Here is a 17,965-nt window from a genome sequence, read left to right on the forward strand (position 1 = left end):
GAGAACAAGCAGCAAGAGCTCAAAGCTCCCAAAGGTGACATGACAGCTGTTGCACCACAACGATGACACGAGCAATGGTAAACAAATTCAACGCCCAGAGCAGTCTCTATGTGGAAGTGCAGGGAATACACCTGCTTTCTCAATTTCTTTAATTTTTTCTGCTTGAGCTGCCATTTTCCTGCATCGTTTTCTGCCTTTAATTAAAGTCATGCTGTGTAACTTTTTTCCAAACAAAAGTTTAAGTTATTTTTGATTGTAACCTTTCACCGGCGTATTTTTCACAATAACAGTTTTTGTACAACTTCTGTAAACATTATTTTTAGTCACGAACGACTGCCTGACACTCGAACCAAAATCATGCAGGCACTGGACATGTATGTGTTGATGTATTTTAAAGTTAATACATCCAGGTTCTGACAACGTTGTTCCTTTCCAAAATATCTTTGGCGCTAGGGGAGCAAGAAGCAAAGCAAACAAAGTGAAATACGAGATAAGATAAGATAAGATAATTGGGAGTCCCAATAGGGGAATTTTGGGGTACTCCAATAAGAACAGGTTGCCAGCTAGCTTGCTGCTTTGCTTTTTTTTACCTAGCCTGAAATGAAAGCCAAACAAAAGACATTTCAATTCATCACTGGGTTTTTTTTTTTTTTTTTTTTTTGCAATATGCCCAATTTCCCATGTATGGAGATCAATGATGTCATCAATATAACATCATAGTACTGACGTCATAGACTGGCCTCCCAGTAATACGGCAATGGGTACTGCACTAAGTACTATGACGACGGGTACAACGGGTCTAAAATCTGCATGGCTCCAATGTGGATCTCGGACTTCGTGTGACCAGTCTATGACATCAGTCATAGTCATCTATGCAGCCACTATCTATGACGAATGACTCCATATTTGGTCAATGTTTCAACCTGATCCTATTCACCTCAGCTGATATTCAACCGAAATCCCACTGTTGTGATGTGCAATCAGTAATCCGTGTTCTGTGGATTTCTCTGCGAAATCCTGTTGCGAAACAATGATGTAAAATATGTGTCATTTCACGTCAGCGAATGTACAGAATATATTCTTGATGACGTGAAATGTTGACATCATCGCTACGCGACATCAACATTTTTGAAATAAGACATGGGGGTACATCCAAACGAGTGGATACTTTAGGAAAATGCAATGGAAGGTGTGGAGCTCTCTGAGAACTGCATGGTTGCTACAGGGACCATTGCGTCACTTCTCGGGCGGGCGTGGACGGTGGAGATCCGCACCGTCAGGCCCCTTCCGCCTGAGGCCCCTTCCGCTCCTGCTCACTACGACCGGCGGCTATTACGTGGGTTACAACCTGTACGTGCGGTATCAGGACCACCGGCTGGCCGAGCTGGGCGTCGAAGTCCCGCCTCGCGTGGCGGGCGACTTGCAGGTGGCGTTGTGCAAGTCCATTCCTACCAGGTTGCTGTCGAGGACATGGGGGCGTCTGAACCAAGTGGACTTGCCCACGTGGCTTCGGAAACCAGTTTATAGCCTCTATATCTGGACTTTTGGGGTCAACATGCAGGAGGCGGCGGTAGAGGACCTGTATCACTACAGGAACCTGGGGGAGTTCTTCAGAAGAAGATTGAAACCTCAAGTCAGACCGGTCTGTGATTCTCACTGCATCGTCAGCCCAGCGGACGGTAGGATTCTTCATTTCGGTCGCGTTCATAACAGTGAAGTTGAACAAGTTAAAGGCATCACTTACAGCCTGGAGACTTTCCTTGGATCTTTGACCCGGACAGACGGACCGGACATCAACGAGAACAAGACGGCCGCTGGTTCCTTCCAGGACCTTCTGGTGACTCAGCCGGGCAATGAATTGCATCACTGCGTGGTTTACCTCAGTCCTGGAGATTACCACCGCTTCCATTCACCCACCGACTGGACCATATCACACCGGAGACACTTCCCTGGTTCTCTGATGCCGGTCAACCTGGGTGTCGCTCGGTGGATCAAGGCGTTATTCTGTCACAACGAGCGGGTGGTTCTGAACGGCACCTGGCGCCATGGCTTCTTCTCACTCGCGGCCGTCGGGGCAACAAACGTAGGGTCCATACGGGTTTACTTTGACGAGGAGCTGTGGACCAACGCGCCGCACCACCACAAGGGCTCATACAACGACCTCCGCTATGATGTGGGTGGGAGGGAGGGCGTGACCATGTGCAAGGGGGAGGAGCTTGGTGAGTTCAACCTGGGCTCCACTATCGTCCTGCTCTTCGAGGCACCGCGGGGCTTCGCCTTCAACCTAGAGGCCGGGCAGAGGATCCGATTTGGAGAGCCACTGGGAACGCTGTGACAAACGACAGAACCGATGGAGAGACTCGGTGGGGGAGAGAGGGAAAGAGGGCGGATGCATTTATGGTGATAGGCTTATTGGACCAGTTCCGAATTGCAGCCACCTGTAAGTGCTCTTTTAGAGCGGTTTTGAATGAGAGTAAGGATTCACACTTTTTTATGACTGTTGGTAGGGCATTCAACATTTTGGTGGCATAGCAGTAGAACGAATTTAACCCCTTGTTTGAGCCAAATCAGGGTTGAACGTGATTTGTGGAGCTCCCTCTGGTGTTTTTGAAGTAGTTTGACAGGTACATGGGTGTCTTTGTGGTGTAGTGTATCTTGTAGACCAATCACCAGGCCCATTGCAAGTTGCTGTACTCCCTAGCAAAATGAGCAGGGGTTAAATGAGTTGTAGGTGTGAGGCCAAGCAGTAGTCTGACCAGTTTGTTTTTAAGGCATGTAAAGCCAACGTTCCGTTAGCAGCCACAAAAAAACGGAACGCCACACAGGGTATGCCAAAATGTTTACCAGTGTATTTACATTTTCATGTCTATAAGAGGGTGTATGTATGCGTCTGTCTCTGTCCGGGGCTAATCTCCACTGAACCTCTTTACCTTTTCTTTTCAAATGTTTACAATTTCCCGGAAACCTTTTTTGATTTTAGAATGTTAGTCAGTACGGCCTCAGCTCGGGCTGAAACATAGCCCAAATGTGGAGATGATGGATGACATCAATATGACATCATCAATGACATCATCGATGTGACAGAATACATTATAACAGCTGGGTGCACGTGCGCTTCAGTGTTGGTTTTGCCTAAAGCAGTTTTTTCTGCAAATAGAGTAGTTTTTCTTCATTGTTTTCTCGTGCCCCCCATGTAAAGCGTCTTTGGGTACTTAGACCAGAGCTATATAAATGTGAGATATTATTATAGATGCAGAAATGAAATTAAAGACTTGCAAGTCAGTAACTCCAGAAGCTGCAGACCTTCTGAGAAGGTCAATCAGTCAAATCATGGTGTTTGCACAGGGGGCAACGAACGAGCCCCCCAGGACCACCGGGAGGGCTGGCCGGGAGGGCTGGTCCCATGCTTGCAGCATGGGACCAAAATGTGTACGAACAAAATGCCTCGTGAATGCGGTCAGGGCAGGCTTTTTGTGGTCTGGTCTCTGGAGGAGGACGTGGTGCTTCATAGCCATGGACGTACCACCTCAATATTTATGAAAACATAACGGTAAGTATTATATTGTGTAGAGCAGTGGTTCTCAACCTTTTCAGGCTGCAGCCCCCCAAAATAATCATATTTGAATTGGGGACCCCCCCCCACCCTGACAAGCACTTGGAATGTAGGCATTCAATTTAGTTTGACTCAGTTCCACAGATATACATTGTGAAAATAGCACATCTACAAGCTCACAACGCCTTGCGCGTTGTGAGCTTGTGGATCTGCCATTTTCAAAATGTTTGCGTCCTTCTTATATTATTTAACAATTTGGCCAATGTTTGACCAGTTTTTATAGTATAGTTTGATGATTACTTGAGATGTAGTAATGGTCTTTTTGCGTTTCATTTCTTTTCTCTTTTTTGTATTAAAAAGGTCTTAAGTCCGTAAATTGTCACTTCACTGTCATCTGGGGACCCCCCCCCAAAATCATGTGGGGACCCCCCTGGGCGTCCTGACCCAGGCCAACCAATGTGCTATATATATATATATATAGCTAAAATCTAAAATGACACTGCTTTCCTGGTTTTAATGAATTTGACATCATCTATTAAATTAATGAACAAATCTCAACTGTTCTAAGCATGTTTGTCTTAAGTATTTCTGAACTTTCCCACATAAAAGTGTCAAGTTTTAAATACATGGAGCTTAAAGAACAACTGGGAAGTAATTAATGAACAGAGATAAGCTAATGATAAATACATACAACATACTCATTTGATAAGATGCTTATCTCTGACCCAACCTAAGAAGGTTTTTATAGTTATTTGGTCTGATATGGTTCTGTCAATAAATCAGAATCAAAATAGACATTGTACGTTCTGTAGTGCATGTAATAATTGTGAAGATTAATAAATAATTTAGCTCTGGGGGTCCACAGCTATATGTATTAACTTGTACATGTAATAATGGTGAAGATTAACTATCAATCAGGTCTAAAAGGGGCTACAACACATTTCCATAAAATGTGCACAGGGGTTCCTCCATGCAACATTCATTTACCTGTTTTAATTAAAACGCCGAGTGTAAAAAAGAAGCCACATGGACCTTTTGGATTCCTTTAGACTTACATATAAAAAATGTACACCGATGTTGAAATTGCATTCAAGAAAATGGATATACTGTACATAAATACATACATATACACATAATGTACCAGCGTCGTCGGAGTTATTGCGCAGAAAAACGCATTGCAAAGCGTTGTGTTGATCAGCATGTTCAGTTGTCGGTTCCCAGCATTTGCCGGGTTATTGCATGGGTGAAATAGGTTCTCTCCATCAGTGTTGATTTTGTCGACTAAAACGATGACGAAACATTTTCGTCGACTACCTCTTTTCACTGACGAAAACTAAATAAAAACTAAAGCTAAGCTATGATGACTAAAACTATAGACTAAATATATTGACAATTTCGTCAATAAATAAAAACTAGACTAAAATGTTAGTGAGGGACTAGTGGAGAAGAGATCCAGTAGAACTAAAAGACAAGTCATTTTATGTTTAGTTGTGCTCAGGGTTGTGCCCTGAAAATAGCAGATCTAACGTTGTGAGCTTGTAGATCGGCTATTTTCAGCATGCAACCAAGTGTAAAATCAGCCATTATGACGCCATCAAGGCACCGCCAAAATACATTTTAGTCGACAAAATCAACTGTAGATTTAGTCGACTAAAATCTTATGATAATTAGTCGACAAAAACTAGACTAACACTAAAACTTTTCAGATGACTAAAATATGACTAAAACTAAATGACATTTTATTCAGAAGACTATGACTAAACTGAATCTAAATTGTGCTGTCAAAATGAACACTGCTCTCCATCTTGCCCCCCCTCACCCTCACTGTCTCCGTTCCCGCTCCCTCTCACCCTCACTGGTCTGACAGGGAATGAGTAGGATGTAAGGATGTCTGGCCTCTGCCTCTCTACTCCAACTATACCACGATGGGTGTGTCTACGGGGGTGTTAGAAGAGGGGGGGGGGGGGGGGGGGGTTAGCTTCTCTCCCAGAAACCTTGTATCTCTGTATTTCATCTCTTTGTTTTCTTTTCATAAATTAATGCTCTATTTTATACTTCTCCGTATGACGGTGTCGTATGCAAAAATAGCCAATCTGAGCCAAGCTCAACATGTTGCGATAAGTTCTGATCTTGTAGATCAGCTGTTTTTTGTTACTTTTGAAAATCTTTGAATCATTTTGAAAAAGTTTGAAAGGTTCCCTGTTCAAAATAGGGACGAAAGTGGTTGAGATATTTTTTTGGCTTTTTCTGCCTTTATTGATATAGTATATAGTGGACAGGAACTGGGGAGAGAGAGACGGGGAGTGACATAAAGCGAAGGTCGTCGGGATCGGGATTCAAACCCACGACACACTGTCAGGCAGGTGCAAAAGTAAAGATTTGAGTACTTCTCCCACCACTGTCCAATTCCTGAAAACAAGTTTTGGACATACAAGGTTTCATACATACTGTAAGGGAGTTTCCTCTGCTACGAAACTACCCCAAGCTGCATCTGTGTGAAATAATGCTTTCAGTATAGACACCCACTCATATATTCACATCTGCTTGTACACCATGCCCTCATTAACCCTTTTAGACCGGCAACGCATCTGTGTCATTTATAGATTTCTTTGGGCTATTCAAAAATAGCAGATCTACACTGCCGCGTTATGAGCTTGTATATCTGCTATTTTTGAAAAAGAAATCGTGAAAATGTGTGCAAATCTTTTAATATATACATATATATACATATATATATATATATATATATATATATATATATATATATATATATATATATATATATATATATATATATATATATTCTTTTTTAAAGCAAACATTTGCTCAAATCTGTGCTTCTGGGGGGTCCCTCGCACCAAATATTTTGATATGGGGGTCCGCGGCCAAATACATATCATTTTGGGGGTCCTTGACAGGAAAAAAGTTTGAGAACCACTGGTATTAAAGCAAAAATAATTTGTAGAATCCCCAGAAGCAAAGATTTGAGTTCCAAATGTTTGCTTTAAAAAATATTTAGCCTATTCAAAGATTAGCACAAATTTTCACCATTAAAAAAAAAATAGCAGATCTACAAGCTCGTATATCTGCTATTTTTGAATAGCTCAAAGAAATCTAAAAATGACACACAGATGCGTTCCCGGTCTTAATGGGTTAACATACAAAGACTCCATGCGTCAGTTAACAAATTCCTAGAGAATAGAGTGTTGAATGTACCATAGAAAGTAGACCACCACCGCACACACAGTCTCATTCTTCACCTCAAAACAATGGCCTGAATACAGTAGCTCTGGAATCAGAGCGTGCACACACACACACACACACACACACACACACACACACACACACACACACACACACACACACACACACACACACACACACACACACAGTTAGATTGAAGGAGTCACACACATATACAAACACAGACACACACACACAAAAATAAATGCCATTTGCACACATGTTACATACTAAAAAGGGTCTATGTTCTCTCACACACAAGGTCATAATTGGACACGCACACGTGCACGAATGCACCGACACACTTAGATAAGCAAATCAAAGAACGCAAACATGTACAATCATGCACTATCCACTTCTCAATGAGTCCAACATGTACACACACACACACACACACACACACTTTTTTCACATTAAGACTATTACAGAGGTGCAGGCTGTGCAGATAAGCTGTATAGTGGACAAGGGGTCGATTCAAGCACTCTCACCAGTGGTGAAAAGTAACAAAGTGCATTTACTTAAGCACTGTACTTAAGTACAATTTTGAGTTATTTGTACTTTACTTGAGTAATTCCAATTTCCAATACTTTCCCTTCTACTCCACTACATCTCGGATCCAAATATTGTACTTTTACTCCACTACATTTATTTGAAAACTTTAGTTACTAGTCACTTTGTAGATTTTGATTATTATTACAACACATACATCTACAAGCTCACAATGATCTACAAGCAAACAATGCGTCGCGATGCCACGCATTGTGAGCTTGTAGATCTGCTATTTTCAAAAGATTCTTATACATTTGAGAACGTTTAACTTTTAAGCACTTTTTATACATAGAAATGCAGCTCAAAATGCTGAACAATACAGCACAATTTTAAACAGTTTAAAAACAACAAAAACAGCAGCGACGTCGAGGTGCTGAGCAATACATCTCATAAGATGCTAGTTAAAAGATACGTTAAAAAAGGTGGGTTTTCAGTTGACGCTTAAAAGATGTTGACTGTGCTTGCCTCCCTGATTTATTGAGGTAACGTGTTCCACAGATTAGGGGCGTAACCGATGAATGCAGCATCACCCATTCTCTTCTGGGTGTTAACTGTAATCTCTAGTACATTGGTTTTCAAGGTGGGGTCCCCTAGGGGTCCTTGGGGTGGTTCCATGGGGTCCCCAGCAAAAGTAGTCAATCACTTTATCCATTTATAAGTTGGCTATTAAAAAAAAAACAGATATACAAGCTCACACCGCGTCACTTCGTGCCGCGCTGCGAGCTTGTAGATCTGCTATTTTTGAACATTTGAGAAAAATCTTGAAATTCTTTTGAACATTTTGCATTTGCAACACAAATATTCTCTTCTGAGGGTCCCTGACTCAAAATATTTTCAGATGGGGGTCCGCGGAAAAATACATATCAATTTGGGGGTCCTTGACATGAAAAGGTTTGAGAACCACTGCTCTAGTAGACCTGTCGAAGAAGATCTAAGTACTCTTGGGGGCCTATACATTTTTTGTAAGTCCATGGGATTGGCTGGTCCCATACCATGTAGTGCTTTAAAAACAAGAAGCAATATTTTAAAGTCAACTGTAAATGACGATCTGTGCGAGGGCATTTTGGGCCCAGGCTCAGGTGAGCCCGGTCCGAACAGGTCCACCATCTACTGTCCAATTTCTGGGATTCCAATTACCTGCAGATTCTGACGCCTGGAGTGGATAAGCGGATCCTCTACAACAGTGCTTTTCAACTTTTTTCATGCCAAGTACCCATTAAATTGATAAATGTTTGGCCGCGGACCCCCATCTGAAAAATGCTTTGTGCCAGGGACCCCCAGAAGCAAAGATTTGAGTTAAAAAATATATATATATATTCAAAGATATGCACACATTTTCAAGACTTTTCAAAAATAGCAGATCTACAAGCTCGTAGCGCTATGAGCTTGTAGATCTGCTATTTTTGAATTGTGGTTAAGTGGTGGAAAAGTGGTTAAAATGATTGTGTCGCTGGGGGGACCCCCTGGTGGTAACCCCCCCCCCCCCCCCCCCCAAGGACCACTGGTGGTCCCCGGACCACTGGTTGAGAACCACTGCTCTACAATGGCAAAAGCACCGATCACTAGATCGACAAGGCAGAAAACTCATAGATGCAGTGTTTGCAAGTTGTGCAAACAAGTCCCAGCACGACACACACACACACACACACACACACACACACACACGGAGGTAGTTAAAGTGGATGTTTACAGGTTATGTGTGAGTTTGTATGTTGAACAACTCAGGTTTTTTTTTTTTTTTTTATAAATCAGGGCAGTGTGTGTATTCTACTATATGGATCCAGGTCAGTATTTGCGTGTGTGTGTGTGTGTGTGTGTGTGTGTGTGTGTGTGTGTGTGTGTGTGTGTGTGTGTGTGTGTGTGTGTGTGTGTGTGTGTGTGTGTGTGTGTGTGTGTGTGTGTGTGTGTGTGCTGTACTGTACTGTCTGCCCATTACAGGGCACTGAGACACAATCAGCAGAGAAAGGAGGAGAAACGAGACAGGAATAGAGAGACACCGTCAGAGAGAGAGAGAGAGAGGGAGAGGAGCAGAGAAACCACAAAGGAATTATGTTTCCTCTTGGCTCATATGATCTATTATTAATCCAATTTTTACCACAGACCCTTACATTTTTGGGTGGAAGATAAAAAAAAGGGGGGGGGGGGAGACAAAAAAAAAACACATCACATTGAGCAAATTAATGAGGTAAACGTAATGATCTGAGATGATCAAAGGATATTGGTGTTGGGCAAAAGTATAGCCACCAATTAGTAAAACAAGCGCGGGAGAGGGACTGGAAATAAAATATGCACCGACGCGCCTGATGAGACGGAGGTCAGAGAGAATGGACTCATTTCACAAATGAAACACGGCACACGGCGGGCCCCCCGTGTGTGCCGGTGTGTGTGTGTGTGTGTGTGTGTGTGTGTGTGTGTGTGTGTGTGTGTGTTCAAGCATTGGGGAAGGCGCGTGGGCCCCACGCGCCTTCCCCAATGCTTGAACACACACACACACACACACACACACACACACACACACACACACACACACACACACACACACACACACACACACACACACACACACACACACACACACACACACACACACACACACACACACAGGGGTGTGCGGCTGTGTGTGTGTATGCGGGTCATGTTTAGTTTCCCCCGGGTCTACGAGCTGAGAGAGCGAGGGAGAGGTCCCAAAAGAGCATGGAGAAGAGGAGCTTGCTTTACTTTGATAACAATAATAAGGTAGCAAAGCATTCACACTCTCTCTCTTTCAGCCTCTCTCTCTTTTTTTTTACCCTACGTTGGCACAATGAGTATTGCCGTTCTCGTTTGATCCGAGAAGATGGCTTGTTATGTTTTTGATGAGTTTGATGCACAAAGGAAAACGGGGGGAAAAGTTAGGCCGAACCCCCTGTCCGACTTGGACCACGGTTCATTAGCAAGACCTCAAGGGACAGACGTCTGCTTTTCTACTTTCTTATGTTATTAGGGTGGGGGGGAGGGGTGGGTTGGCGGGTGCAGGTACAGATGGATTATTGACCTTATGACAACTTGTGTGTGTGCTAGGGTTGCCGCCGCGTGTTGTTTTTTTCCCCACCAATTAATGAATGCAATGTCAACACCGGTCATACAGAGAACACCGGCTACTTTAATTGTCTCCTTGTGCCATTGTTATCTGCATGGTGCCGTTTCTGTCAGCTGACTTCATTCCCGTTGTCAACCAGTACGTGCCATACTCGACATGCCTGGCATTAGGCCAGAAACAAACAATAAATACATAAATAAATTAAAATGTATATTTGTGACCATCTATCAATCAATCATCGTTTGTGGGAGACCTGAGTACTAAGCCTAAACGTGGGGTCAAGGTTCACTAGCACTCATTCACAATGGTGGAAAGTAACTACTGTAAGTACATTTACTTAAGTACTGTACTTAAGTACAATTTTGAGGTATTTCCAATTTTCAATACTTTTACTTCTACTCCACTACATCTCAGAGGCAAATATTGTACTTTTACTCCACTACAATTATTTGAAAACTTATTTTACAAACTTATTATTAACTTATTAGTACAAAACATACATTAATCACTTCAGCCCTATATACATTTCAGCCATTTGAAAATAGCCGATCTACAAGCTCACAATGCGTCGCGACGCATTGTGAGCTTGTAGATCTGCCATTTTCAAAAGATTTTTATACATTTGAAACCTTGTGAAATGGGACATTCTGCATAACGAGTACTTTCTACTTTTGTACTTTAAGTATATTTTTATACCAATACTTTTGTACTTTTACTCAAGTAAATTTTGAATTCCAGACTTTTACTTGTAACAAAGTATTTCTAGATCGCAGTATTGATACTTTTACTTAAGCAAAAAAATTGAGTACTTTTTCCACCACTGCTCATTCAACACAGCAGCCTCTTTCATTTATCTGGTTATTTTGCATGTCTGTCTTGTCAGGCTGTATAGTGGTACACCCTGCTAGCCACCCCAAGAGGTCTATGGAGGCTGTTCCTTACACCCCAGGCATCAGTTTTAGAGAGGTATTGTTTGGGACCCAACAACTCTTGTATGGACAAGTTCAATCCACCATGAAGATTTTGAGATTCGGACATCTTGGGCATGGATGTGCCCAGACGTGTTCTTGGCAATCTTGTGTGCAAGTGGGCATTTTGGCTTAATATTGGAGCTAGAGTTTGCATGTTCTCCCCGTGTCTCCTAGGGTAGGTAATACCCTCACAAAAACATGTAGTAATCCTGGTCGCTATACCGCCTCCCCCATGACAGCCTGATGGAGGGGAAAGGAACTGGTTGGAATAACGCGTTTCTTCCACGCGCTACGTCCTACCGGGGTAACTCCCCCCTGTCAGGTGACAAGAAGGCCAGTTGGCTCTCATGCATTGACGGAGGCATGAGCTTGGCTCTGGGCTCCCTAGGCTGGCGGGGGGAGTGTAGCGCCCAGGATCACTTAGATAATTGGCACCGGGTGAAAAGGGGTTACAAAATCGTTGGATTAAAAAAAACAAATATTGGAGCTAGAGGAAAGGCCATGGGTAATTGTGGGTAATGAAACGTAATGTTCATCCTCCCGGGAGAATGAAAACGCAGAGTATTCAATGGCAATCCAGCCAGTACTTTTTGATATATCCTCTTTGGGAAGTGTGTGGACAGACTGTCCAAGGCTGACATCCTTCTGTCCCACTGCTATGGGACAAAAAAATCACATGTGAACAACTGCAGAGAACAAACGCTAACCAGTCCACACTACATTACAGAGACATCCGTGGTGTAATAATATGATTTACACACAATTACAATTAGCTCTACTCCTCATTGACGATTGGATTGTTTCTTTTCATTACGCCGAAGACAACTGCACTGCATCTGTCCCACTTTCATTCCCCCCATTCTTATGAGGAGATTTGTCTCCTTTGAACGTCAAGTATTGTTAACGGTTCACTTAACCAAAAGCCTTGACGGGTGGAAGCGAAAGCACGCAGCATATCTCTCCACTTAATAACAATGGAACGCCTGCTGCTCGCTGAGAACAGAGGCAAGATGAACACTGAGAGAGAGAGAGAGAGAGAGAGAGAGAGAGAGAGAGAGAGCAAGAGATAAAGGGAACAAAAAAGTTAACGGCACTGTCTTATGAATTATAATCCTGACCTCGAAGAAAGAAAGAAGGGGGGGGGGCAATGTGGTTTCATTCTATTAATTTATTCAATCTTTGTGTATTCTCTTAAGCTGTGTGTGTGTGTGTGTGTGTGTGCGTGCGTGCGTGCGTGCGTGCGTGCGTGCGTGCGTGCGTGCGTGCGTGCGTGCGTGCGTGCGTGCGTGCGTGCGTGCGTGCGTGCGTGCGTGCGTGCGTGCGTGCGTGCGTGCGTGCGTGCGTGCGTGCGTGCGTGCGTGCGTGGAAACAATGTTAGGACAAGCCACTTAAGCCCATTAGTCTAACAACTCATATGTCTTGGCTGCACGCCCCCTCAGAACCAACCAAACTCTGTGAGAGAGGAGCAGAGAGAGGCAGACAGAGGAAGCGAGAAAAGAAAGAGAGAGAGAGATAGAGACAGGAAAAGAGACACTGGGAGTCAAAGGACAACATAGAAGGCCTGCTGAATAGCAAAGAGGCAGCATGTTAACCATGAGGACAGATGAGAGGAATACAACAAAAGTGAGAAGAGAGCGACCGAAATGAAAGAGCTGTGTGCTCCAGCAAGCCACCGCCCACCACATGCTGGGGAATTTGTTTACCGCTTCCTGTCTTGCGTGTGATAAACACCTAGTTAAAACACACACACACACACACACACAACATACAGGGGGTCAGGTGAAGAAGCTGTGTGTGCGTGCGTTCTCATCAGCTGGATAGAGACAGTGCCATTCAGAGACACTGACATGTCTCTCCCTGTCTCATTCTTACATGTCTAACTGTAACGCTTGCTGCTTTTTGGCCCTCTGGTAGTGTTTACATCCACAAACACAGGGCAAACACATCAGGCCATGTGTTTCCAGTGGTGGAAAAAGTACTCAAATGTTTTACTTAAGTAAAAGTATCAATACTCTAATGTAGAAATACTCTGTTACAAGTAAAAGTCCAAGTAGAAAGTACTCATTATGCAGAATGTCCCATTTCAAGTTTTCCAATGATTAAAAAATATTTTGAAAATTGCAGATCTACAAGCTCGATGCGACGCAATTGTGAGCTTGTAGATCGGCTATTTTCAAATGGCCCAAATGTATATAGGGCTGAAGTGGTTAATGTATGTTTTGTAATCAAAATCTACAAAGTAACTAGTAATTCAAGTTTTCAAATTATTGTAGTGGAGTAAAAGTACAATATTTGCCTCTGAGATGTAGTGGAGTAGAAGTAAAAGTATTGAAATTAGGAAATACTCCAGTAAAGTAAAAAAAATACCTCAAAACTGTACTTAAGTAAATGTAATTAGTTACTTTACACCACTGTGTGTTTCAGTGTGTGTTTATGTACGTGTAGTGTACATGTTTGTGTTTTCATCAGTGTGTCTACAGAGGGGAAACCAATCCCTGATTTTACAGTCCGATAACGAATATCCACTGTTGCCCAGCTGGTCCGGCCCAGCCCCACCACAGTGAATGCAGGCCAGTAGCCTCTGAAAGTGTACAGCTGGAAATAGCATCTACTGTATACTGCAGGTACCGTAGCAGCATCGGTTCTCAAAGGGGGGTCCGGGGACCCCCAGGGGTCCTTGGGGGGGGTTCCAGGGGGTCCCCAGCAAAATGTGTTAATATAGCATCACAATCATTTTAAAGGTTTCATGACATTCAGTTTTACCACACATTAAAAGTCTTTGTCATGGTCCTTCAAACTTGTATAAAAAGTTTTAACAAATAATTCCACTCCAGTGATCCATTGCAGGTGTTTTTCTCTCACATTTCTCAAGCCTTTTCAACTGCTATGAAAAAAGAAATCTTTGCCTGCGGGTGTCGCTGTTGAGGGATTTTGCCTGTCAATCATCGCCTCTGCTCCGCCTCCCCCAAAGGAAAGGATAGGGGAGGGGAGGGGCGAGGAGGAGAGTGGGCGGGATTAATGGCCTGTGACTTCACTGCCCAAGGGCCAAGCTCAGATTACTTTCCAGCCTAATTATTCAGAAAACCCCAGACCACAGAAAATCCACTGAATGTTCAAAGTTCAGATTTTTGGGTGTAATTGAGGTCATAAAACCCCCTCAAAAAACATAAAAAATAAAAAAATGAATGTCATAGAACCTTTAACCACTTTAAATTTTATACTTTGGCTATTCAAAAATAGCAGATCTACAAGCTCATAGCACGGCACTCGGTGCCGCGCTATGAGCTTGAAAAATCGGGAGCTTGACATTTTTTGAAAAATCTGGGAAATGTGTGCAAACATTTGAATTTATAAAGCGAACGTTTGTAACTCAAATCTTTCTTCGGTCCCTGGAACGAAATATTTTGAGATGGGCGCCCGCGGCCAAATACATATAATTTTGAGGGTCCTTGGCATGAAAAAGTTTGAGAACCGCTGCGGTACAGCATCACCTCACACCGATTACAACATACTATACGAAGAAAACAAGAACAAAGAGCGTGACCTACAGTACTGTATACATGACCATCAACCTTCACAGAATAGATGCACCCATTACAATATGTTTGGCTGATCACCGATTAAGTTCTCTTTTTTTTTTCTTTTTTTAAGTCTGACTTGCCAATACCGATTTTTACCTATTCCGAAAATGTCAATTTCTAAGAATAGCAGATCTGCAAGCTCATAGCGCGGCACCGAGTGCTGCGCTATGAGCTTGTAGATCTGCTATTTTTAAATAGCCCAAAGAAATCTAAAATGACAGAGATGCGTCCTCCGGATTGAATGGTTAATGGAACAGAATAAAATAGAATATTAATAGAATAGAATGTTCAAAATGACATCCTGTAGGCCTGTTTTAGGAGGAACAACATTGGACCCATGCCTGCCCTCATTCAGTGAGTGGAGTTTGGAGGCAGAGGAAATGGAGCAAAGATGAAGCAGGCAGATAAAAACTGGAGAAGGGTGAGGTAAAAAAAAAAAAGAAGAGAAGAAAGAGGAAGAAGAGGAGCAGGAAGAAGGAGGGCGACTATCTTCTGATCAGATCTGCCAAAATATTGACTGAAAAGACAACAACACCCATATACAATGTATACACACACATATTAGCAGAGGTAGCACATGAGAAAACGAAAGCAAAGTGTGATTTTTTCATACACAGCAGATCATCAGATCTCAACAAAGAGAATGGCCACAACACTAAAATGTCCACCGACCCCAGACCAGTGGTGGAAAAAGTACTCAAAATTGCTTTACTTAAGTAAAAGTATCAATACTGCAATGTAGAAATGCTCTGTTACAAGTAAAAGTCCAGAATTCTAAATTTAGTCAAAGTAAAAGTACAAAGGTATTGGTATCAAAATGTACTTAAAGTGGGCTACCAAATAGTGCTCATAGTGCTCGAAAAGTACTCATTATGCAGAATGTCCCATTTCACAAGTTTTCAAATGTATGAAATGTGTAAAAAGTCTTTTGAAAATAGCAGATCTACAAGCTCACAATGCGTCGCATCACGGCACATTGTGAGCTTGTAGATCGGCTATTTTCAAATGGCCGAAATGTATATGGCTAATGTATGTTTTGTAATAATAATCAAAATCTACAAAGTAACTATAGTTTTCAAATAATTGTAGTGGAGTCAAAGTACAATATTTGACTCTGAGATGTAGTGGAGTAGTAAAAGTAATGCAGATTCCCTCAAAATTGTACTTAAGTACAGTACTTGAGTACATTTACTTAATTACTTTACACCACTGCCCCTGACAAATGGTCTAACACTGTAGTTTTGAGTGGAAGTAATGAATCCACAGCCTACTTATCACAATCGATATACACAACAGATTCAGTCCAGCCAAAAAAAAGTGAAAAATCTTTTTTTGAAAAAAAAGGTTATTTTTTAATTTTTTATAAATAATAAAATCAGTCCAGTCCCCCGCACCTCGCGACCACCGCGAGCGCGATGCGAACCGAATTAACAGAAATAACCGAATTATCCCCGCCAAAAATCAACAAACCCACCCGAAAAAAAACACGGTCCATGTGTCCCTGATGTGTCCCCCCAGGTCATATTCCATTCCGGCGCCTCTGACACACACACACACACACACACACACACAGATCAGCAGAAGTCCCTCCAGAGACTAACAACTGTGACATTTATGGGGTCCGGCGTCTCAGATTCCTTGAATAGTCAATAAACAGAGAGACCAAAGTTTGTCTGTGAACTTAACGAACAAGGCTAGAGGAACTTTTCCCCGGTCACACACACACACACACACACACACACACACACAGGGCCATAAAGACAGGCATTAGCTGGCAGGATGCCAAGGCATGGAAGCCTCATTAGAAACTAGAGGCCACAAGAGTCATACGCACATATCCAAAAAATACAAAATGCACACACGTTCAGACACAAAACACAGGGTGACATCTGGACTGGAGGCTCATTACAAGGTTATGTTCCATTATGTGACATTTTTTAGGGGAGAAAATATTCAAATCTTACCAAACCTATTTGAAGTGCAAGAAAGTTTTGAAACAAACCCTGCAGCAAGCAGGGTTAAAAAATGATAAAAGAAACCCCATGATACATTCCACTTGCTGATCGATCGGACATGCTTTCCTAATGAACACATACATTTGGGCTGTGGCGGCCATAGCTCAGTGGGTAGATAAAGCCCGCCTGAGAAGCAGAAGGTCCCAAGTTTGATTACCAGCCCCGGCAATGTGTTGTGTGGTGTACCTGAGCAAGACCGTTACCTCCTAACTATAACGATATTGATATAACATCATCAAGATATATAGCCCAGCCAGCCCTAATAATTAGACATATACCATTAACAAGCCGGAAACAACAACTGCTATGCTGTAATTAAACTATTTACAATGTAGGCATTTAGCAGACATTGTAAATCCAGAGCGATTTACAATGCATAGAAAATAGAAGTAATCTAGGATCACAGGTAAACCAAGAACCCATCATCAGTCTAAACAGTATAATATTAACCCATTAAGACCTGAAGCCGATTCTACATGTCTCCTAAATCCCAACAGTATTCTGAAAAAACGTATGTTTCTATATCAGTGGTGCTCAAACTTTTTCATGTCAAGGACCCCCAAAATGATGGACCCCCATCTCAAAATATATTAATTTTGTTCCAGGGACCCCCGAGAAGCAAAGATTTGAGTTAAAAAATGTTCGCTTTAAAAACATATATATATTCAAAGATTTGCACACATTTTCACGATAAAAAAAAAATAGCAGATCTACAAGCTCGTAGCGCGGCACTCTGTGCCGCGCTATGAGCTTGTAGAAAGCCTTGTAGAAAGTGACACATAAGTTCCAGGTCTTAAAGGGTTAAAAAAGATCAATAATCTGTACATTAAAAACTATACACACATGACCTGGCATCTGTGTACATAACATGCCATCTAAATGAAATGTTAGCCTTTGCATAAGCCTGCAAGGTCGTCACGGCTCGGGCAAGTGCTACGCAGTGGTGTGTTCTACCCACAGACAGTAAAAAGTAT

General features: G+C 42.4%; 1 protein-coding gene across 1 annotated transcript; it reads left to right on the forward strand.

Moving 5' to 3' along the window:
- Positions 1–1,177: 1,177 nt before the first annotated feature.
- LOC308079623 (phosphatidylserine decarboxylase proenzyme, mitochondrial-like) lies at positions 1,178–2,335 on the forward strand (the record flags this gene model as incomplete). The annotated part of the gene is made up of 1 exon (XM_080421174.1): positions 1,178–2,335. One exon carries the CDS (start codon positions 1,178–1,180, stop codon positions 2,333–2,335), a length of 1,158 nt encoding a protein of 385 aa, XP_080277300.1.
- Between the last annotated feature and the right edge of the window lie 15,630 nt (positions 2,336–17,965).

The sequence above is a fragment of the Gymnoscopelus braueri genome, assembly GCF_963280865.1.
Source record: "Gymnoscopelus braueri genome assembly, chromosome: 23".
Taxonomy (NCBI): domain Eukaryota; kingdom Metazoa; phylum Chordata; class Actinopteri; order Myctophiformes; family Myctophidae; genus Gymnoscopelus; species Gymnoscopelus braueri.